Source organism: Bombina bombina, chromosome 2 (assembly GCF_027579735.1).
Source record: "Bombina bombina isolate aBomBom1 chromosome 2, aBomBom1.pri, whole genome shotgun sequence".
Classification (NCBI taxonomy): Eukaryota; Metazoa; Chordata; class Amphibia; order Anura; family Bombinatoridae; genus Bombina; species Bombina bombina.
In genome coordinates, this window is record NC_069500.1 from 1,337,147,846 (window position 1) to 1,337,172,598 (window position 24,753).

At 41.7% G+C, this 24,753-nt stretch overlaps 1 protein-coding gene across 1 annotated transcript in view; it reads left to right on the forward strand.

The window, feature by feature from the left end:
• NELFA (negative elongation factor complex member A) overlaps positions 1–24,753 on the forward strand; it is a 76,479-nt gene that overhangs the window by 30,132 nt on the left and 21,594 nt on the right. Inside the window, exons 4-5 of the mRNA XM_053704214.1 lie at positions 379–468; positions 15,812–15,942. Of these exons, the coding sequence (XP_053560189.1) occupies positions 379–468; positions 15,812–15,942 (221 nt within the window). The remainder of the gene's footprint in view (positions 1–378; positions 469–15,811; positions 15,943–24,753) is intronic.

The window sequence follows — 24,753 nt, forward strand, 5'->3', positions numbered from 1 at the left end:
TGTATTTTGCTGTATATAATCGGTGTTCTCCCCAGGACCTATTAAATGGAAAGACCTCTGTCAGATTTTACTGACCCATTTGCCAGACTGTAACCACAATATTAAACTGAAATTTGTTATTTTGTGCAACAAATATTGACAAAATGTATCATTAAATCAATTTATGTTAAATGTATGCAATTTGCGTCTTTGATAACCTAAGTAACATTATTAATAACAGAATTATATTTTACTGCATAGTATTACATTGCCCCCACCGGCTACTTTATAATGCCACTCAGCTGGAGAAATCTGATCTTTCTACTTAAATGTACATAGAGAAAATGATGTACAGTCACAGCTAATCTGTCGGGTTTTTTTTTTTTTTCCCTTTTATAGCAACAGAAACTGCACAACAGCTGAAGAAGACTGCCGGGGTTCCTTTTCATGCAAAAGGGAGAGGACTGGTCAAAAAAATTGACACAACAAGTATGTTTGTTACATGTTTATTCTTAAAACCATTTATTAAGCTTTACTAGTTTCTGCAAGTTTATAGATTATTTGGCTTATCTGTGGCGTGTGTATACGCAGCAAACAATGCATAACCCTGTATGTCTGCAAACGTATGAAACACTGCTGATGAACCCTTACTGAAACAAGTTTTGCAATGGTACAGATTTGGTTGTGTACATTAATTAAGATCTACCTTTTTTCTCTGGCTTTTTAATTTTATACACAGTTCAAATGGTACAGCACATCGACAGAATGTATGATTAAGGGGTCTGTCCCAGAAACGTCGCTGTTTCTTGCTACTTTTATGCTGTAATAAAAAAATTTGGAACGGAGGTGCTGTGGACACATTGTCTTTGTATGGCATTTTATTTTTGGTAAATGTAAATTTAGTGTGATCATATACGCTAGGAATGTGCATTTGTGTGATTCGGGTTAGAATGAATGCCGAATATGGCTTTTTGGCAGCAGCATTCAGCTCTTTTTGGAGATGGATTTCTTTATGTGAAACTGCAGTGCACACAAGTCTGTGAAAACAGATCTTTGTGTGCTGCACTTTAACAATAAGTAATCCGGCTCCAAAAAGAGCTGAATGCTCCTGCCAGCACCAGTCTTCGCTCTGCCACTCTCTAGACTTACCCGCATCCAAAACTTCACATGTTGCTCCTGTCCTCTGGAACACTCTACACTGGTCCATAAGACTGCTTCTACAACCTTGTATGGATTCAGGCACTCTTTGAAAACCCACCTATTCAGAGAGGCTTACTATCCTCTGTTTTTCATCCTACCCAAAATTTAAATCTTGAACTGCCTTGACTCACTGCTGCAAGTACAATCCATATGACAAGCTACAACAAACCTTCTGTCTCGGCACCCTTAACCTGTAGACTGTAAGCTCTTTGGTGCAGCGCCCTTTCTCCATGTGTTACATTTTTGTATATTTGTCTAGCCTGTTACATTTTTTTTTTTATTTTTTTTTTTCTTCACAAATCCTTGTCATTATATACCCCTATCCCAATACCCAGCACTACTGAGTTTTGCGGCGCTACACAAATGATTAATATTCTGCATTCATTCTAACCCGAATCGCACAACTACACATCCTAAATATATACTATATAATTCATTTTTAATTTTGTCAATAAAACCTTCCCGGTTTGTCCATTGATCTGTACAGTCTAACTTTTATAAACAAACCAAAAAACAGAGCAAAAGCTGGGACAGCACTTTTATATCTAGTTAATGTGCATGGATGGCATTCTTCTGTTGCTCCTCTTAAATGATTTTATAGGTCTTTAAAGACATTTTACGTCATATAGGTCTTTCATGTCAATTGTTTCTTAAAGGGACACTGAACCCAAAAAAATGTATTTTGTGATTCAGATAGAGCATGTAATCCTTAAGCAACTTTCTAATTTACTCCTATTATCAGTTTTTGTTCTCTTGCTATCTTTATTTGAAAAAGAAGGCATCTAAGCAGCCAGACTATTTTTGGTTCAGGACACTGGACAGCACTTGTTTAGTGGGGGTGAATTTATCCACCAATCGGCAAGAACAACCCAGGTTGTTCATAAAGTTGACTGGCATCTAAACTTACATTCTTGCTTTTCAAATACAGATACCAAGAGAAGGAAGACAATTTTGCATCTGAATCACGAAATAAAACTCATTAAAGGGATAATAAACACCAAAAATGTTGTTTAAAAAGATAGATAACCCCTTTATTTATCATTTCCTGGTTTTTCATAACCAACACTATTATAGAAATATACTTCTTACCTTTATAATTACCTTGTATCTAAGCTTCTGCAGACTGCCTCCTTATCTCAGATCTTTTGACAGACTTGCATGTTAGTTAATTAGTGCAGAATCTTAAAGGGACACTGTACCCAAAATTGTTCTTTCATGATTCAGATAGAGCAAGAAATTTTAAGCAACTTTCTAATTTACTCCTATTTATCAAATTTTCTTCATTCTCTTGGTATCTTTATTTGAAATGCAAGAATGTAAGTTTAGATGCCGGCCCATTTTTGGTGAACAACCTGGGTTGTCCTTGCTGATTGGTGGATACATTCATCCACCAATAAAAAAGTGCTGTCCAGAGTACTGAAACCAAAAAAAGCTTAGATGCCTTCTTTTTCAAATAATGATAGCAAGAGAACGAAGAAAAATTGATAATAGGAGTAAATTAGAAAGTTGCTTAAAATTGCATGCTCTTTCTGAATTACAAAAGAGAACATTTGGGTTCAGTGTCCCTTTTTTAAATAACTCCACGTGCATGAGCACAATACTATTTATATGAAACACATGAACTAACGCCCCCTAGCTGTGAAATTGTCAAATGCATTCAGATAAGAGGCGGCTTTGAAGGGCTTAGAAATTAGCATATGAGCCTACCTAGCTTTAGCTTTCAGCAAAGAATACCAAGAGAACAAAGCAAATTTTGATTATAAAACTAATTTAGAAAGTTGTAAAATTACATGTCCTATCTAAATCATGAAAGTTTAATTTGGCCTTTAACATGAGATTTTGTATTTATGGGTGTCAGAGGCAGAATATTCCTATAACCTAAACATTAGAAGAAGAAAAACATAAATTTCAGCTTTAGCAGCAGTGTAATGCCACCATAGATGAATAAGAAAATGGCTTGGAATTGCAGTCTACTTGAAAGTTGTTGTTTTTTTTTATTTTTTATTTTTTTTTTTTTTTTTTATTTGTTTAAACAGAACACCTTTTTGCTACCCATTCTCAAGCTATGCACAACCAACATTGAATATACTTTGTAACTGTTAAACCTCTAAATTTCTAATCCCTGTAAAGGGTAGTATATGCTTAGTGCTGATTCCTCTGTTTAGGTATATTATATAAATATAATTTCTTACTTGTGGGAAATACTAAACCTGGCCACCAGGAGGAGGCAAAGACACCCCAGCCAAAGGCTTAAATACCTCCCCTCTTCCCTCATCCCCCAGTCATTCTTTGCCTTTCGTCACAGGAGGTTGGCAGAGTAGTGTCAGAAGATTTCGGAGTAGTCCCTTAGGAAGGGTATCTGTCCTTTGTTATAAGAATTGAGTTTTAAGTAGTCTTGTCAGCCTCTCAGTGAGAGCATTGATGAAAGTTAGTCTGGAGATGCAGGGAGAGTCTTTCTGCGAAACCATCCAGACTCAGAACAGCTCCTAAGCAATCAGCGTTGACGAGTTTCACTACCTGCTTTTCTTAACTCAAGTCCATGTCAGAAGCGAGGCTACAGTCTGTCACACTTGAAGGACCGTGTTTCTGTTCCACGGCATAGATTCCGGTAAGATCGTTTCATTTTTTACACATAAATGTTAACGCTAGAAGACAGGGTCACAGTGGGACTCCTTTATCATTATGGAATCAAGGGTTAATATTTTCTGAGGGTGATTGTTGAACAGTGGGGTCTTAATCATATCGGTTTATGTGATTTATGCTGCTTATATGCAAGATGTTTTGGGCTTGTAGGCTGATATGGAATGTACAGGCTGCAGTTTTATTAAGCTTGGCACGCTTTTCCTTTAGCAGGGGCGGTCCTGCATTGCACACCATTTGACCGGGAGTGGTCACGGTTTCCATTTCCTATTCCTGACCGAGTGACTTCGTAGAGGAGCAAATTTTCTCTACTCTAGGTCATAGGAGGGGGTGAGTGTCCCAGCCAGTTGGGGTATAGGTGTCGGTTGTTTTTTGTCCTCCTCCTGGAAGGGGCATTTTTCCACCAGATATTACTGCTCTGTTCCGTATGGCGATATCTGCGGTCTTAGCCATTTTGCCTTGTACGGCTACACGCAAACAAAGGGTTAATCCATGCACTCATGCCCAGGGGACATCATGTAAATTGACGATTGTATCCCATCAGTCATCTGTGGATGCGGTTCTCTGATGCTTCAGAGAACGGACCTTCTGGGTTGGAGGCTGCTATTCCTATTCCTCCGGCAGAGGAGGATTTTGCCTTTTTTAGATTTAAGGTAGCACACCTGCGCTTCCTTTTTAAGAGAAGTTTTGACTATATTAGATGCCTAGTACTGATCTGCCAGTTGTATCTCAGAGCCATGAGTCAGAGTGCGAATTTGAAGTCGAGGACGGATAGAGATCCTCTGTCTATATTTCGTTTTGTATTAAGATTCTCAGTTTTTGGGCTCTTTAGAGGGGTTGTGGTGTTGCCCATCCCTATTTGGCTAACATTTTTTTGTGCACTTGCCTATCGTTTTTCTATTCCATTTGGGGATAGTATAGATTCTTCAATCAAGAGTTTATTATTTTTAAAGTAGTGCAAGATTGTGCTGCTTTGTTCTAGAGTGTAGCCGTAGTCGATATCGGTCTCTTCAGTAGAGCTTTGACTTTAGAGCAATGGAAACTTGTGGGACATAATTCTCACTGTGCCTCCCATATTTTCTTGCTGCCCTGTTTCCTTCAGTCTGAGGTAAATGTTGACTCGGCACTTTATTCTCCTCAGGTCGATGTGAGGGAGAGGACCTCTCAAGCCTGAGAGCTGCCTTGTTGCCAGGCAGAAGCTAAGGTAAGTGCTACTTTAATTTCTGGGGCACATTGAAGGAAATTCAGAAACACAGTTGGCACACTCAACATAAGGGGCTATAAGGAGGATGGCTCTTTATGTTGTAGCATTAAGTCTTTCCTGAAGGGAAAGTGTTTGGGCAGTGTTTTTTGGCAGGCACTGGGGCTGGAGTATAGCTGAAAGGCAGACATGCGTTGTTAGTACGTATGGCTCTGGTGGTTTCACTCTATTTTCTAACTATAACGAGTTCGGCATAGGTTAACGCCCACGATGGGCGGTCCTTCCTGTTTGCACGCCACTTTAGTTGCGCTTCAGTTCTGAGAAGGCTGAGGGTAGTGCGACATTAGGAAGGATTTGCTGGTCTTTTCTAGAATCACATGCTGAGGGCAATCATGCGTTGCTAGTACAGAAACGGTATTTCCTTTTCTCCAACATAGGTGTGTCCGGTCCACGGCGTCATCCTTACTTGTGGGATATTCTCTTCCCCAACAGGAAATGGCAAAGAGCCCAGCAAAGCTGGTCACATGATCCCTCCTAGGCTCCGCCTACCCCAGTCATTCTCTTTGCCGTTGTACAGGCAACATCTCCACGGAGATGGCTTAGAGTTTTTTAGTGTTTAACTGTAGTTTTTATTATTCAATCAAGAGTTTGTTATTTTAAAATAGTGCTGGTATGTACTATTTACTCAGAAACAGAAAAGAGATGAAGATTTCTGTTTGTATGAGGAAAATGATTTTAGCACCGTAACTAAAATCCATGGCTGTTCCACACAGGACTGTTGAGAGCAATTAACTTCAGTTGGGGGAACAGTGTGCAGTCTCTTACTGCTTGAGGTATGACACATTCTAACAAGACGATGTAATGCTGGAAGCTGTCATTTTCCCTATGGGATCCGGTAAGCCATGTTTATTAAGATAGTAAATAAGGGCTTCACAAGGGCTTATTAAGACTGTAGACTTTTTCTGGGCTAAATCGATTCATTATTAACACATATTTAGCCTTGAGGAATCATTTATTCTGGGTATTTTGATATGATTATATCGGCAGGCACTGTTTTAGACACCTTATTCTTTAGGGGCTTTCCCTAATCATAGTCAGAGCCTCATTTTCGCGCCGGTATGGCGCACTTGTTTTTGAGGACAGCATGGCATGCAGCTGCATGTGTGTGGAGCTCTGATACATAGAAAAGTCTTTCTGAAGGCATCATTTGGTATCGTATTCCCCTTTGGGCTTGGTTGGGTCTCAGCAAAGCAGATTCCAGGGACTGTAAAGGGGTTAAATATAAAAACGGCTCCGGTTCCGTTATTTTAAGGGTTAAAGCTTCCAAATTTGGTGTGCAATACTTTTAAGGCTTTAAGACACTGTGGTGAAATTTTGGTGAATTTTGAACAATTCCTTCATACTTTTTCGCAATTGCAGTAATAAAGTGTGTTTAGTTAAAATTTAAAGTGACAGTAACGGTTTTATTTTAAAACGTTTTTTGTGCTTTGTTATCAAGTTTATGCCTGTTTAACATGTCTGAACTACCAGATAGATTGTGTTCTGACTGTGGGGAAACCAAGGTTCCTTCTCATTTAACTATATGTATTTTATGTCATAAAAAAATTTAGTAAAAATGATGCCCAAGATGATTCCTCAAGTGAGGGGAGTAAGCATGGTACTGCATCATCCCCTCCTTCGTCTACACCAGTCTTGCCCATACAGGAGGCCCCTAGTACATCTAGTGCGCCAATACTCCTTACTATGCAACATTTAACGGCTGTAATGGATAATTCTATCAAAAACATTTTAGCCAATATGCCCACTTATCAGCGAAAGCGCGACTGCTCTGTTTTAGAAAATTCTGTAGAGCATGAGAACGCTGATGATATGGTTTCTGAAGGGCCCCTACACCAGTCTGAGGGGGCCAGGGAGGTTTTGTCTTAGGGAGAAATTTCAGATTCAGGAAACATTTCTCAACAAGCTGAACCTGATGTGATTACTTTTAAATTTAAGTTGGAACATCTCCGCGCTCTGCTTAAGGAGGTGTTATCCAATTTGGATGATTGTGATTATCTGGTCATTCCAGAACCACTATGTAAAATGGAAAAGTTCTTAGAGGCCCCGGGGCCCCCCGAAGCTTTTCCTATATCCAAGCGGGTGGCGTACATTGTTAGTAAAGAATGGGACAGGCCCGGTATTCCTTTAGTACCTCCCCCCATATTTAAAAAATTGTTTTCCTATAGTCGACCCCAGAAAGGACTGATGGCAGACAGTCCCCAAGGTCGAGGGGGCGGTTTCTACTCTACACAAGCGCGCCACTATACCCATAGAAGATAGTTGTGCTTTCCAAGATCCTATGGATAAAAAATTGGAAGGTCTGCTAAAAAAGATGTTTGTTCAGCAAGGTTCCCTTCTACAACCAATTGCATGCATTGTCCCTGTCACTGCAGCCGCGTGTTTCTAGTTTGATGAGCTAGGAAAGGCGATTATTAGTAATTCTTCTTCTTATGAGGAGATTATGGACAGAATTCGTGCTTTTAAATTGGCTAATTCTTTCACCCTAGACGCCACCTTGCAATTGGCTAGGTTAGCGGCGAAAAAATTCTGGGTTTGCTATTGTGGCGCAGAGCGCTTTGGTTAAAATCTTGGGCAGCGGATGCGTCTTCCAAGAACAAATTGCTTGACATTCCTTTCAAGGGGAAAACACTCTTTGGCCCTGACTTGAAAGAGATTATCTCTGATATCACTGGGGGCAAGGGCCACGCCCTTCCTCAGGATAGGTCTTTTCAAGACCAAAAATAAACCTAAGTTTCGTCCCTTTCGCAGAAACGGATCAGCCCCAAGGGCTACGTCTTCTAAGCAGGAAGGTAATACTTCTCAAGCCAATCCAGCCTGGAGACCTATGCAAGGCTGGAACAAAGGAAAGCAGGCCAGGAAACCTGCCACTGCTACCAAGACAGCATGAAATGCGGGCCCCCGATCCGGGACCGGATCTGGTGGGGGGCAGACTCTCTCTCTTCGCTCAGGCTTGGGCAAGAGATGTTCTGGATCCTTGGGCGCTAGAAATAGTCTCCCAAGGTTATTCTCTGGAGTTCAAGGGGCTTCCTCCAAGGGGGAGGTTCCACAGGTCTCAGTTGTCTTCAGACCACATAAGAAGACAGGCATTCTTACATTGGGTAGAAGACCTGCTAAAATATGGGAGTGATTCATCCTGTTCCATTAGGAGAACAAGGGATGGGGTTCTACTCCAATCTGTTCATAGTTCCCAAAAAAGAGGGAACGTTCAGACCAATCTTAGATCTCAAGATCTTGAACAAGTTTCTCAAGGTTCCATCGTTCAAGATGGAAACCATTCGAACACTTCTTCCTTCCATCCAGGAAGGTCAATTCATGACCAAGGTGGATTTCAAGGATGCGTATCTACATATTCCTATCCACAAGGAACATCATCGGTTCCTAAGGTTTGCATTCCTGGACAAGCATTTCCAGTTCGTGGCGTTTTCTTTCGGATTAGCCACTGCTCCTAGGATTTTCTCATAGGTACTAGGGTCCCTTCTGGCGGTGCTAAGACCAAGGGGCATTGCTGTAGTACCTTACTTGGACGACATTCTGATTCGAGCGTCGTCCCTTCCTCAAGTTAAGGCTCACACGGACATTGTCCTGGCCTTTCTCAGATCTCACGGATGGAAAGTGAACGTGGAAAAGAGTTCTCTATCTCCGTCAACGAGGGTTCCCTTCTTGGGAACTATAATAGACTCCTTAGAAATGAGGATTTTTCTGACAGAAGCCAGAAAAACAAAACTTCTAGACTCTTGTCGGATACTTCATTCCGTTCCTCTTCCTTCCATAGCGCAGTGCATGGAAGTGATAGGTTTGATGGTAGCGGCAATGGACATAGTTCCTTTTGTGCGCATTCATCTAAGACCATTACAACTGTTCATGCTCAGTCAGTGGAATGGGGACTATTCAGACTTGTCTCCGAAGATACAAGTAAATCAGAGGACCAGAGACTCATTCCGTTGGTGGCTGTCCCTGGACAACCTGTCACAAGGGATGACCTTCCGCAGACCAGAGTGGGTCATTGTCACGACCGACGCCAGTCTGATGGGCTGGGGCGCGGTCTGGGGATCCCTGAAAGCTCAGGGTCTTTGGTCTCGGGTAGAATCTCTTCTACCGATAAATATTCTGGAACTGAGAGCGATATTCAATGCTCTCAAAGCTTGGCCTCAGCTAGCGAGGGCCAAGTTCATACATCAACCATCAGGAGGGAACAAGGAGTTCCCTAGCGATGGAAGAAGTGACCAAAATCATTCTATGGGCGGAGTCTCACTCCTGCCACCTGTCTGCTATCCACATCCCAGGAGTGGAAAATTGGGAAGCGGATTTTCTGAGTCGTCAGACATTGCATCCGGGGGAGTGGGAACTCCATCCGGAAATCTTTGCCCAAGTCACTCAACCGTGGGGCATTCCAGACATGGATCTGATGGCCTCTCGTCAGAACTTCAGAGTTCCTTACTACGGGTACAGATCCAGGGATCCCAAGGCGGCTCTAGTGGATGCACTAGTAGCACCTTGGACCTTCAAACTAGCTTATGTGTTCCCGCCGTTTCCTCTCATCCCCAGGCTGGTAGCCAGGATCAATCAGGAGAGGGCGTCGGTGATTTTGATAGCTCCTGCGTGGCCACGCAGGACTTGGTATGCAGATCTGGTGAATATGTCATCGGCTCCACCATGGAAGCTACCTTTGAGACGAGACCTTCTTGTTCTAGGTCCGTTCGACCCACTCCAGCTGACTGCTTGGAGATTGAACGCTTGATCTTATCAAAGCGAGGGTTCTCGGATTCTGTTATTAATACTCTTGTTCAGGCCTGAAAGCCTGTAACCAGAAAAATTACCACATAATTTGGTATATCTGTTGGTGTGAATCTGCAGGATTCCCTTGGGACAAGGTTAAGATTCCTAAGAGTCTATCCTTCCTTCGAGAAGGATTGGAAAAAGGATTATCTGCAAGTTCCTTGATGGGACAGATTTCTGCCTTGTCTGTGTTACTTCACAAAAAGCTGGCAGCTGTGCCAGATGTTCTAGCCTTTGTTCAGGCTCTGGTTAGAATCAAGCCTGTTTACAAAATTTTGACTCCTCCTTGGAGTCTCAACCTAGTTCTTTCAGTTCTTCAGGGGGTTCCGTTTGAACCCTTACATTCCGTTGATATTAAGTTATTATCTTGGAAAGTTTTGTTTTTGGTTACAATTTCTTCTGCTAGAAGAGTTTCAGAATTATCTGCTCTGCAGTGTTCTTCTCCTTATCTGGTGTTCCATGCAGATAAGGTGGTTTTGCGTACTAAACCTGGTTTTCTTCCAAAAGTTGTTTCTAACAAAAACATTAACCAGGAGATAGTTGTGCCTTCTTTGTGTCCTAATCCAGTTTCAAAGTAGGAACGTTTGTTGCACAACTTGGATGTAGTTCGTGCTCTCAAATTTTACTTAGCAGCTACTAAGGATTTCAGACAAACTTCGTCTTTGTTTGTTGTTTATTCTGGTAAACGGAGAGGTCAAAAAAAAAAAAAAAAAAAAGCAACTTCTACCTCTCTCTCCTTCTGGATTAAAAGCATTATCCGATTGGCTTATGAGACTGCCGGACGGCAGCCTCCTGAAAGAATCACAGCTCACTCCACTAGGGTTGTGGCTTCCACATGGGCCTTCAAGAACGAGGCTTCTGTTGATCAGATATATAAGGCAGCGACTTGGTCTTCACTGCACACTTTTTCTAAATTTTACAAATTTGATACTTTTGCTTCTTCTGAGGCTATTTTTGGGAGAAAGGTTTTGCAAGCCGTGGTGCCTTCCATTTAGGTGACCTGATTTGCTCCCTCCCTTCATCCGTGTCCTAAAGCTTTGGTATTGGTTCCCACAAGTAAGGATGACGCCGTGGACCGGACACACCTATGTTGGAGAAAACAGAATTTATGTTTACCTGATAAATTACTTTCTCCAACGGTGTGTCCGGTCCACGGCCCGCCCTGGTTTTTTTAATCATGTCTGATAATTTATTTTCTTTAACTACAGTCACCACGGTAACATATGGTTTCTCCTATGCAAATATTCCTCCTTAACGTCGGTCGAATGACTGGGGTAGGCGGAGCCTAGGAGGGATCATGTGACCAGCTTTGCTGGGCTCTTTGCCATTTCCTGTTGGGGAAGAGAATATCCCACAAGTAAGGATGACGCCGTGGACCGGACACACCGTTGGAGAAAGTAATTTATCAGGTAAACATAAATTCTGTTTTTCAGCAGCGTATCGTTTGATACTAACGGATCGTCTGGAGCTGAAAGGAGGGGGAAATTGACTGATCTTGGGTCAGGTAGGAGCACTTCAGCAGCTTGCTGAGGTGCAGAGGTTTTATTTTTTGTTAATACGTTTGTTTGCTAAGCTGAACGTTTCGCAGGAAAAAAGAGACCGTTTTGAATTTAAAGAGACGGTAACGTTTTTTTCTAATATTTGCAAATCTATTTAAAAAAATGTATTTACTATTTGGCCATTTTTAAACAAGCATGGACCAAGATGTCACTTGCTCTTTATGTTTTGACACCAATGTGGAACCGCCAATCCCTTTGTCCCTCATGTATTGAAAGGACTTTGGTCTCCTCTAAGGCGGATGTTGTTCAAGAGTCTAATGATGAGGGTCCATATATGCTGCAGCTTTCTCCCCAAGCGTCCCAAATTTTACCGCCCTCACAAGCAGTGCCCTGAGCTTCCGTAATAGTTCCTTCTGGGGTTTCTTTACAAGACATAGCTTCTCTCATGTCTTCTACAATTTCAGATGCATTGTCTGCTTTTCCACTGTTGCAGGGTAAACATAAGAGGAAAGCCAGACATATTCAGTAAGTCCTGATGCAATTGTTACAATTTCGGAGGTACCCTCTCAAGGACACGAAGAGGAGGATACTGCTGTAGCATCTGAGGGTGAGATCTCAGATTCAGAAAGTTTATTGCCTCTGACAGACTCGGAGGTTGTATCTTTTAGGTTTAAACTAGAACACCTCCGCCTGTTACTCAGGGAGGTCTTTCGAGGTGCCTTCTTATTCAGACGTATTTCCAGTCCCAAAGCGAGCTTCGAAGATCATTAATAAGGAGTGGGAGAGACCTCCCTGAGTTACCTAGTTCCAGACACAAGACACTTTCTTGGGAACCATAATAGACTCCCTGTCTATGAATTTTTTTCTGAATGAAGTCATGAAATCAAAGATTATCAATACTTATCTAGTCCTTCAGTCCACTCCTCGGCCATCAGTGGCTCAGTGCATGGAGTTAATCGGACCGATGGTGGCGGCAATGGACATAATCGCATTTGCTCGCTTCCATCTCAGACCTCTACAGTTAAGCATGCTCAGGCAATGGAACGGAGATTATGCAGACTTGTCTCCTCAAGTAACTCTGGAGCAGGAGACAAGGGACTCTTCAATGGTGGTTGTCTCTGGATCATCTCTCCCAGGGAACCTGCTTTCGCAGATCATCTTGGGTGATTGTGACAACAGACGCCAGCCTTCTGGGGTGGGGAGCAGTCTGGGGCTCCCTAAAGGCTCTGGGAGTTTGGACTCAGTCTGTTCTTCCTATAAACATTCTAGAACTGAGAGCAATCTTCAATGCCCTTCTGGCCTGGCCCCAGTTAGCCTCACTCCAGTTTATCAGGTTCCAGTCGGACAACATGACTTCAGTGGCTTACATCAATCATCAGGGAGGAAGGAGGAGTTCCTTAGCGATGACAGAAGTAACCAAAATAATCCAGTGGGCGGAAACCAACTCTTGTTGCCTAGCGGCGATCCATATCCCAGGGGTGGACAACTGGGAGGCGGATTTCCTGAGCAGGCAGACCTTTCATCCGGGGGAGTGGGAACTCCATCCGGAAGTGTCCTCCAACGTGATTCTAAAGTGTGGTCAGCCGGAATTGGATCTTATGGTATCTCGACAGAATGCCAAGCTCCCGAGATACGGGTTGAGGTCCAGGGACCCCCAGGCGGAACTGATAGATGCTCTGGCGTTTCCTTGGAACTTCAGTCTAGCATACGTATTTCCTTGGTTTGCTCTTCTCCCTCGGGTAGCCTTGGTGATCCTCATAGCACCGGCCTGGCCTTGCAGGATTTGGTATGCGGCTCTGGTAGAGATGGCATCTCTACCACCTTGGAGACTTGCGTTGAGGAAGGACCTTCTGATACCAGGACCCTTCCTTCACCCAAATCTAGCTTCTCTGAAGCTGACTGCTTGGAGATTGAACGCTTAATCCTATCCAAGCGGGGGTTTTCTGACTCGGTCATAGACCATGATTCAGGCTCATAAGCCTGTAACTAGAAGGTCAGGCTATCGCTCCTTTTCAGTCGCTTGTTTCATGGATGTACAGGACCATCGGTCTTGGAGGTCATAGACTTTGATTCTCAGCCTCCCAGGATTTTTTGTTTCTCTTGACCCTCTCTTCCAGACAGAGGGGGAAACCTCTTCTGGTGGGTGCTGGTTTTGTTCTCCTTTGGAGTCATTGTCCCTGTGTTTATCGCTAAGTGAGGTTTGAGATATTATTCAAACCCTTTTGGTTTGTGGATCTCCCGTCCTATTTGGGCCTAAGTTCTTAAGCAAGCTTATCTTGTCTCCTCATTCCGGAAGGAGACTATATGGTCCACTCTACCCTTAGTGGGGCAAGAGCAGTGCAGGTCCACTGTTGAGGAAGGATCCCATACTTTTCAAGGTTGATGTTTCTGGACAGACTCTCTTCTGCTTCTAGAACCTTTTTTAGCAGCCCAGGGATTCTTGGGAATGCCAGACTCAAGATCTAGCGGTAGCTTCTCTCGTCTAGACGTTTCTGGTTCAAATCACCTTTGTCTCTTCTGATAGAGACCGCTAGAGTTTTTTCATCTGTCTTCCCCATTCAGGGATGATAGAATACTTGACCAGGGTAGGTTCCTGGATGCTATTTTAGTCTTCATGGACATGAGGACTTCGCTAACAGGTTTGAAGTTCTAAGTTGGCTTCACCAGGTCGTGACCTCCTTTCAGGCATCGCTAGGTCTGTGTTGGTGGTATGGATTTGTTATGTGGTTTATTTTTGACTTTTTGTCAGTTCCCATGTCACCCGAGGATCGGTGTATGCTGAGGCGGAGGTGCAGCATGTTTTTTTTAATCTGTCTTAACAGATTTACCTGGGCTACTGGCTGAGGGTATCGCGCTCTCTAGTAGTTTTTGTCCAGATCCCCTTGTCCTGAGGGACATCCTTTTTTTTTTTTAAATCACCCGGGGCAAATTTGACTTTGGTTGCAAGTCCGCCAGGATGATGAGTACATGCCAAGAGGGCATAGTGTCTGTAGACTCCGGAGGCTTTCCTCCATAGTTCCTTATGGATCTTCTTCAGGCAATCCTTTTTTTTTTCTCAAGTTAGTTCTAGTTTTAGATTATAGATTCTCAGGGGCTTAGAGCTCCTTCTGAGGGGAACGAGTCTCTCCCTAGCGGTGAGGCTAGTATCTCTGGTTTTTGGTAGTGGGCGGCGGCCCACTCCTGTTCGCTATTAGCAATCCTCTCGATGGGGGTGATCATCTGACCCGGTTGTCCTTTTCAGACATCTCCCTTATATGGGGATAAGGTCTTCACCCGAGGGTTTTTTTCAGAAGGGGATTCTGGATGCAGTTCTTAGGACGTCTTGTTTTCCACTTCAAAATTCCAGCAGGGGGGCCGTGGTCAAGATCCTCAGGCGGAGCTAATGAAAACATTAGTGGTGCATTGGAGGTTCATTTCCATTGTTCCTTTGTCTGCCATATTGCTCCTTCCTAGAGTGGTGGCCATAACCTAGCAGGAGCAGGCGTCAGTGAGACTGATTGCTCTGTCGTGACCGCGAAGATCGTGGTTCGCGGTTTAATGGGGATGTCATCTTCTCTTCCTTGAGGGTTGCCTTGTCGCAGGGATCTGTTGCAACAGGGCCCCTTTGCTTTATCAGATATTTTTTTGAGGTGGACTGCGTGTAAATTAATGCTTAGCCTTATCCAGGTGAGGGTTTCGGAGAGGTTAAGGTCCTCTCCTTCCAGCGCGTAACTGGTTCCTTGTCATCTGTCTTAAGGTATGGAGGACCCCTTTCTTCTGGGAAGAGTGTGGTTAGTCTTGGCAAACTATCAAGTCTGCCAGGTTCCTTTCCTCTAGGATGTTCTGGAGAAGGGCCTCTTAGCTGGTTCATTGTTCTGACGATTTCGCCCTGTCTGTTTACAGTGTGGAGCCTTTCTGAGCTTCTGTATATACAGTTTCTTTTTTTCTTTTTTACCCACCTGTTGGCATTCAGTGTCCTCTAGAGCTTGGGTATAATTTCCCACAAGTAAAGAATGCAGCTGTGGACTCTTTCTGTATTAACAAGATAAACAAAAATTATGCTTACCTGATAATTTCCTTTCCTTCTGTACAAGGAGAGTCCACAGCTCCTGCCCGTGTTCTCCAATGGGTGGCCCTAAATATTAACTTATTCTTCTGGCACCTTTTTCACCCTGTTATTTCTCCTACTGTTCCTTTGGCCAGGTTCAGTATTTCCAAAAAGTAAGGAATGCAGCTGTGGACTCTTCCTGTACAGAAGGAAAGGAAATTATCAGGTAAGCATAATTTGATATATAGATATATAATTATGTATGGCCATGCCTGGCTCCTAGATTTTGAACATATTTGTCGAGCACTGCTTTAAGTTTTAGCAATATCCAAGACACTTTCAAACATAAGACACTGTTAATGTTTAATATTAATTTGTGACTAAAACCATTCTTTTCTATTTTTTTAAAATGTATGTTTCTCTGGTCAGCTCCCCTTAAAGGTATACCAAAGCAAGCACCATTTAGGAGTCCTACAACACCAAGTGTATTTAGCCCAACTGCAAATAGAACGCCTATCGCACCATCTAGAACACCTCTGCGTAAAGAGAGAGGAGTGAAGGTAAGTGTAGCGTTACCCTAAAAAAGTTGAATTTGTTTTGAGACTATACTGAGCAAATACTAGCAGTTTATTGTACTATTTTTATACTAGGGAGTTAAAAAAAATAATCTAATCAACCAGTCCTTACTGGTTGTATATGTATGTGGTGGCCCTTTCACGCACCTCATCAAGCAGTCTTTCGAATGATAGTCAGAATATTCATTTTTCATAATTTTAAATTACAATCTTTTAATACACAGCAAATAAAAACCTTGTGTCCATATGTAATGCATTTAATTTAAATATGGGCATTTTAAAACTCTTATTTGCTTTAAAAAGTGCAGATAATGAGAAACCACGAACTTTGAAAAACTATGCATTGCGCCATCTCCCCCCACATACATATCCAAACTTTATAAATTACTGATCTCTCCAGATCCAGCTCCCCTCCCGTCATGTTCCCATTCTTGGTGCAGGGAACTCAACCAAACTATTGAATCGGAAACATGGCTAGCCTTTAAATTAACTAATTGTTCATCCGTTTCTGCGACTGTACAGGAAATCCACTTGAAGTTCTTATGTAGGTGGTATCTAACCCTGATATGATTACATAAGATATACCCTACACTCAATGGCTCTTGCTGGAGGGGATGTGGGGAGGAGGGTTCCCTCCTCCACATATGGTGGTCATGCCCAAGACTTGGGACATTCTGGGCAGACATTTTCAATGAAATCTCTATTAACACAACCCAAGTGGCCTGCTCCCCGGAGTCTCTCCTCTTTCACTTACTGCTCAAATTGATTGGATCAGGAAGACAACCTCTCCTGCTGAGCATGCTGACTGCAGCTAAAAAACTAATTCCTAAATATTGGAAAACACAAACGATTCCATCGAAAGAGGAGTGGAAAGCAGCGGTCCACGACTTAATACTTGAAAGATACCACTATCTGAAAACACATAATTTAGAGACCCATGAATTGATGCTAGCAATGTGGAACAAAAACATCTGAGGGGAGAGGGGGCGGAGAGAGGAGGGAGTGGACTATATCTTATAGCCAGAGGGGGGAGGGGAATGTACTGACCAGCCCCGATCCTCCTCCCTCACCTGTGCCTTTGATATGAAGTAGTTGGTTTTTTTTCTTCTCTCCCTTACTATACTTGCCTTTTCTTGACTGTCCCTTTCTAATCCACCTTCTTAGGGTCAAAGACTTGTAGTAAAAGTATCTTTGTCTATAGCCTATGTACACAAGCTTATTCTTTATTAAGCTTAAGAAAAATAAAAAACGGAAAGCCCTTAGGGGATCTAAGCACTCGCAAAACTCAAACATTTCATGTAGTATTGACTCCCTTACCTATCTCCATATTGATGAGAGAAACAGCATTAATCTTCTCTTTGTTTACTCTGAAGTAACATCATTTATGTGTTTAATAATGTATGGATTACAGAGGAGTACTCTCTTTGTTGTATAACATGTACCATTGTTGTCTCTATTTATTCCAATAAAGAATACTTTAAAAAAAAAAGTGCAGATAATTGTGTATATTTGTATAAGGAAAAAAAAAAAGCATTTCATGTCCATGTTTTGACTACTTATGAAATATTTAAACCTTTTGATTAATTTTATTAAAGGGACATTCTGGTCAAAATTGAAAGTTACATAGATTAATTATGTATTTGAATAGACACATTTGCAATATACATGTATTAACAAAAATGCTTCTAGTAAGTTATCAATGTTTTAGTGTTAACAATTTTTCTCTGCACATACATGTGAAGCATAGCTAAATATTCTCAGTGCACCCGCTTTTTAAGTACTGTAGCTGCTCAGAGCGCCAGTGACGCTTGTTTGCTGTTGGCAATTAACAAATTGAGCCATTGCCATATGGAGCAAATGCTTTAAGTCTAAGTGCCTATATTCTATGGGCTACAAATCCTACTGTAATGATCCCTTTTGCCCATATATTTAGTGTGATTCCAACCATTTACTCTACTTAGTCTATATACTTGATGTTGTAATGCTTGTCAAATATTTTTGCAATTGCTGTCATGCTCCTCTCCTTGTATTATGCTGTTCATCTTATTCAGAAATGTGGTCTGTGGCTATTTTTATATATATTTTTTTTCATTATCCAAATATGGAGTTCTGCTTTTTAATTATTTATTTCCTAAGATATGGACGTCCACGACATCATTCAATTACTAGTGGGAATATCAGTCCTGGCCAGCAGGAGGCAGCAAAGAGCACCACAGCAAAGCTGTTAAGTGTCACTCCCCTACCAATAATCCCTAGTCATTTTTTTTTTTGCCTCTGTCAATGGAGGAGGTGAAGTTTGGTGTCTTAAGAAATTCATTCTTTTTTCGTGTACTTTTCCCTGCAAGCAAGTATTTGGGTTTAGCTGAGTCCATGTCAATCTCTTCAGTAGAGTAGTGGTGGCTTTTAAACAGTTAGGAAGTTGTAAGGTAGTCCTTGCTTTATTTCCTAACACATTGCTGCCCATGGTACAGAAAGCCAGAGTTGGTTACTCTGTTCCTTTTTTTTTTTTTAATTTAAATTTCGTATTATGGACATGGACCAAGACTCTGTGTTTGACAAATGCTTGTTATGCCTAGAGGCACACATTTTTTTGCCTATGCTATTCTGTGCTGCATGCTTAGCTAGAACACTTAAATTTAAAAATAAATTGTTGCCCTCTGAGCCCAATGTCTCTCAGGATGATGCTGTTCATGCAATGCCACAGCTTTCTCCTCAAACGTCCCAAGCCTCTATGGCGTCGCATACAGTGCCCTGCAGTTCCTCTCAGCCTCCTGGAGGAGTTAATTTGCCTGCAGATTTGCTTCCCCTACGCAAGAGGACAATTAGACATTCAGATAGTAAGGTTTCTGTTCCACCTACTGCTACGCAGTTTGACCTCCCTTTATAAGTCTGAGGATACGCCGGTAGCCTCTGAGGCTGAAAGATTTGGACAGTATTATTCCTTCATCTGATACTGAAGTATTAAACTTCATATTCAAGCTTGATCACCTTCGTGTACTGGTAAAGGAGGTATTGGCTACTATGGACGACTCCTATACTTCTGTCATTGTCAACCCTAAGAAGTCTAGTAAAATTAATAAATACTATGATGTTCCTTCCTCTGTGGACGTTTTTACCGTCCCAGGCCGTGTGACAGATTATTTCACAGGGATTCCTTTCTCCCAGTCTCCCGTTTTTTTTAAAAAGATGTTTCCTGTTGCTGACTCCATTAAAGATTCTTGTTGCATGGTGCCTAAAGTAGAAGGGGCTATTTCTACTCTGGCTAAGAGAACTACGATCCCTATAGAGGATAGCTGCTCCTTTAAGGATCTCTTGGATAAAAAAATCTGGAAGCTTATTTGAAGATGTATTGAATGGCAACCTGCAGTTTGTATTGCCACAGTAGTAAGTGCGGCATCTTATTGGTGCAACGCCTTGTCTGAATCAATTTTAGTAGAGATTCCGTTGGAGGAGATCCGAGATAGGATTAAGGCTCTCAAACTACCCAATTCCTTTTTCTGGTGCTAATATGCAAGTTATTAGACTGGGAGCCAAGATGTCTGGCTTCACTGTACTTGTGGCTAAAATCTTGGTCATCTGATGTTACTTCTAAGTCCAAGCTTCTGGCGCTTCCTTACAAGGGGAAGATCTTGTTTGGACCTGATAATTTCTGATATTACTGGTGGAAAAGGGGTCTTTTCTACCGCAAGACAAGAAGAACAGACTCAAAGGAGGTAAAGTCTTCCTCTCCCTCTTCCAAGCAGGAGCAGTCAGTCTTCTTGGAAGTCCAATCAGTCTTGGAATAAGGGGACGCAATCAAAGAAACCCTCAGCTGAGTCGGACAGCATGATGGGTTGGTCCCTGGTCCGGGTTTGGATCAAGTAGGGGGGCAGACTTTCCCTGTTTTGTCAACCGTGGAGACAAGATGTCCCAGATCCTTGGGTTGTGTATATAGTATCTCAGGGTTACAAAATAGAATTCAAAACTTTTCCACCCAGGGGTGGATTCCACCTCTCAAGATTATCTGCAGACCATGTAAAATAAGAGGCATTCTTGAACTGCGTTCAGGACCTTTCCTCCCTTGGAGTGTCTGTTCTAGTTCCAGTAAGGGAACAGGGTCTAGGATTCTATTCAAATCTGTTCGTGGGTCCCAAAAAAGAGGGATCTTTTCGACCCATTTTAGACCTAAAAGGGCCTCTACAAGTTTCTCGGGGTACAGTCCTTCAAAATGGAAACCATTCTTCCTTTGCTCCAAGAGGCTCAGTTCATGACAAGCATAGACCTGAAGGATGTGTATCTTTATGTTCCCATCCACAGGGATCATCACAAATTCCTGAGATTTGCTTTTCTAGACCAACACTTTCAGTCTGTGGCTCTTCCTTTGGCCTTGCCACAGCTCCCAGAGTTTTCACAAAAGTTCTGGGGGCTCTCTTGGCAGTGATCTGGTCTTGGGGAATTGCATTGGCGCCCTACCTTGACAACATACTGGTTCAGGCGCCATCTTTTCAACAAGCAAATTCTCATACAGAGATCTTGTTGTCTTTTCTAAGTTCCCACGGTTGGAAAGTGAATCTGGAAAAGAGTTCCTTTGTTCCAGCTACAAAGGTGGTTTTCTTAGGGACCATAATATTCCCTATCTATATAAAAAAAAAAATTCTGACTGAGGTCAGAAAATCCAAAATTCTCTCCTATTGCCTGTCTTCAGTCTACTGTTTGGCCATCGGAAGGCTCAATATATGTAGGTAATTGGTCTGATGGTCGCTTCCATGGACATCATTCCCTTTGCTTGATTCCATTTGGGAGCTCTGCAATTTATGCATGCTCAGACAATGCAACGGAGACCATTTGGATCTGTCTCAGAGGATAGATCTAAACCAGTCGACAAGAGACTTTCTCCCGTGGTTTTCTCAGGGCACATGCTTCCGGAGACCTTCCTGGGTGATTGTGACCACGGACACCAACCTGCTAGGCTGGTTAGCAGTCTGGGACTCGTTAAAGGCGCAGGGACTATGGACTCGGGTGGAGTCTGCTCTCCCCATAAACATCTTGGAGTTGAGAGCGATTTTACAATGCTCTGGTGGCTTGGCTTCAATTGTTGTCATTAGCCCGATTTATCAGATTTCAGTCGGACATCATCACCTCAGTTGCTTACATCAACCACCAGGGAGGAACTCTGAGTTCCTTAGCCATGAAGGTGGTGGAACGGATTATTCAGTGGGCGGAAGCTCAGTTGTCTGCCATCCACATTCCTGGAGTGGTCAACTGGGAAGAGGATTTCCTGAGCAGACAGACATTTCATCCTGGGGAGTGGGCTCTCTATCCGGAGGTGTTCTCCAGGTTAACCCTCAAATGAGGGGTGCCACAGTTGTATCTGACGGCGTCTCAGCAGAATGCCAAGCTTCCAAAGTACGGTTCAAGGTCAAGAGATTCTCAGGCTGCTCTGATAGATGCTCTGGCGGTTCCTTGCGATTTCAGTCTAGCATACCAGTTTCCTCCGTTTTGAGCTCCTTCCACGAGTTATTGCTTGTATCAAACAAGAGAGCATTGGTAATTCTAATAGCTCCTGCAATATCTTGCAGCATCTGCTATCCAGACCTAGTGAAGATGTCTTCTCGGCCGCCTTGGAGGTTTCCTCTGGGGAAGGACCTTATAACTAAGGGTCCATTCCTCCATCCAAATCTCGTTTCTCTGAAGCTGTTTACTTGGGGATTAAACGCCTGGGTCTAAGCGTGGATTTTCCTGAGTCTGTCATTGAGACCATGATCCAGGCTTGCAAGCCTCTTAATAAAAAAAAAAATTACCATAAGCTATGGCGTAAATCTAAGGGCTACTTTTGGCGTAGGGTCAGGATTCCTAGAATTTTGTCTTTTTTTTTTTTTTTTTTTTTTTTTTTTTTTTTTTTCTCTAGGAAGGTCTGGAGAAAGGGCTGTCTTTCAGTTCTCTGAAAGGTCAGATTTCTGCACTATCTATTTTGTAACACAAGCGTCTGGCAGATGTGCCAGATAGATGTTCAATCTTTTTGTCAGGCCCTGGTCAGAATTAGGCCTGTTTTAAGATAAAAGCTCCAAGGAGGAGCAACAGGTTTAAAGTTTTGTAGCAGGCTCCGTTTTGAGCCAATACATTCCATAGATGTTATGTTGCTATCTTGGAAGGTTTTGATTTGTTTGTTTTGCTATCTTTTCTGCTCCGTTTTTGAACTCTCGGCTTTGCAGTGTAATTCGCCTTACCTTATCTTTCATGCGGATAAGGCGGTTCTTCGTACTAAATTGGGGTTTCCTCAAAGTTGTTTTGGATAGAAATATTAATCAGAAAATTATCTGTCCCAATCCTCATAAAGAACGTCTGTTGCACAACTTGGATGTTCTGCGTTCTCTAAAATTCTACCTACAGGCAACTAAGGATTTTCGCCAGTGTTCTGCCCTGTTTGTTTCTCAGGAAAGCGTAAGGGTCAGAAGGTTACTTCTACTTCTTTCCCTCTGGTTGAAAAGTGTGATTCGTTTTGCTTATGAGACTAGAAAGCAGCCTCCTGAGAGAATTACAGCTCATTCCACTACGGCTGTCTCCTCTTCTTGGGCTTTCAAAGATGAAGCTTCTGTGGAACAGTTTTGCAAGGCTGCAACTTGGTCCTCTACATACTTTTTTTTTTTTTTTTTTTTTTTTTTTCCCAAATTTTTATACTTTTTCCCTCTTTTGGGAGACAGGTTCTGCAAGTGGTGGTGCCTTCTGTTTAGGTCTGCCTGTCTTGTTCTCCCTGTTCATTCTGTGTCCTCTAGCTTGGGTATTGGTTCCCACTAGTAATTGAATGACGTTGTGGACTCTCCATATCTTAGAAAAGAAAACAACAAAATGTATGCTGATAAATTTCTTTCTTCCCGGATATGGACAGTCCACGACTGATAAGACGGTTTATTTTTGACTAAACCTCAGGCACCTCTACACCTTTTTGTGTTATTCTTTTTCCATTTCTATAGTGGAGTACACCTAGCGCCTACTAAATAAGACCTCTGGCTTTGATAATTTGACACCTAGTTGTCAAAATGGAAAGATGAAACTAATAAGGTATACCAAAGCGCCAACTATACGAAGGCTGGGTCTGGACCTAATGCAATATTATCAAACTATTACAATAAACAATTGAGTACACAAATAAGTTAAAAACATGGATCCATTTATAAACAATCAAATTTATACAACAATAATAGCTATATATCCCTTTGGTTGAATGACTGGGGATTATGGGTAGGGGAGTGACACTTAACAACTTTGCTGTGGTGCTCTTTGCCTCCTCCTGCTGGCCAGGAGTGATATTCCCACTAGTAATTGAATGATATTGTGGACTCTCCATATCAGGTAAGCATTCATTTTGTTATTTTAAATCCATTCTTTTTTTTTTTCTTTTTTTTTTTTTTTTAAGCTGGAACAGAGTATTTTTGGTATCATGTCTCTTCTAAGGTCCTTCTGTTGTGCCATTGTTATACATGTCTCATTTTAGAATTTGTAATGGGCTAACAAATAGGGGGTTTACACCAGTTCATATATAAACCCCTAATCCTGAATTCCTAAACTATTTTTAAAATCAAGACTTTCATTAAAATCTTCCAATACCTTTCTGATTACAGAAATGTACTATGTTTACAAAAGTATTAAAAATGATATTATAGGGCTGCAACTAACTATTATTTTCATAATCTATTAATCGGCCGATTATTTTTTCGATTAATCGACTAATCGGATAAAAAGAGAATCAATAATAGTTTTCTTTGTTTTAAATAAAATCCACATAATGAGTGTTACAAATATAAACTTCAGACTAAAACTTTACATTAACACAACTGTTTCTTCAATTTTTAAGCAGCAGAGCACAGTTTTATAATGAAACACAACAAAACCACAAACTGTTTGAAAAGAGGTAGAACTAGAAAGAGTTAGACTATCACTTAATAACATTCTGTTATTCACTCTTTCAGAAACTTTGCATTGAAATGCAAAAATCTCAACATGTCCACATGCTTCTGGCTAAGTCTGGTTTTCTGTTTGCAGCTATAATTCCTGCAGCAGAGAAAAGGCTGTTGAGGTGTATAAGTAGGGTTTTGCCAATTTCACCAAAGTGGGATATTTATCTTTGTTAGCTCTTCACCAATGCTAAGTGTTTTGTACCTTGGCAAGGGGCCTCTCAATAAAGTAACCCTTGACTTCATTCTAACATAAAAATATCTTGAATATCTATATGCAATGGTAAATAACCAGCTATATAAGGTTAGGGGAAATATCTAGTCCACTCTAAAAATAACGGATATATACTTATAAAGGTTGAATCTGGTACATATTATCACAATTTATTAAAAATATAAAAAAACAATGAAAAACAAAATCAAAAGCGCTAAGGACTGTATATCAATAACAGGACAAAGCCTTACACATTTATACAGTACATATAATCAGCAATAGCAAGCAATACGCTAATTGTGCAAACAGTTAATAGTGCACATCAATTTAAATAACTCCCATCAATCTAGGGTCAAGGTGTAAACAACAAGCTTCGCACTATATCAGGAAAAGCATAGTTCCAAATCAACAAATTTAATATAAACAATCCAAATGATGACTATTATATCTGGGTTGCACATAAGCATGGGGTAGTTGTAAACGTATACTGTCCTGAAAAAGTGAAAAGTAGACGTCTGTAGACGTCCTTTAGGCTAAGGACCTAACTATACAATACCATATGCAGGAGTTCATTGGAGTGAAGCAGCTGGTGTTGTGCACAGACCAACTAATTGCAAACCAACTAATCGATTAATCGATTATGAGATTCGT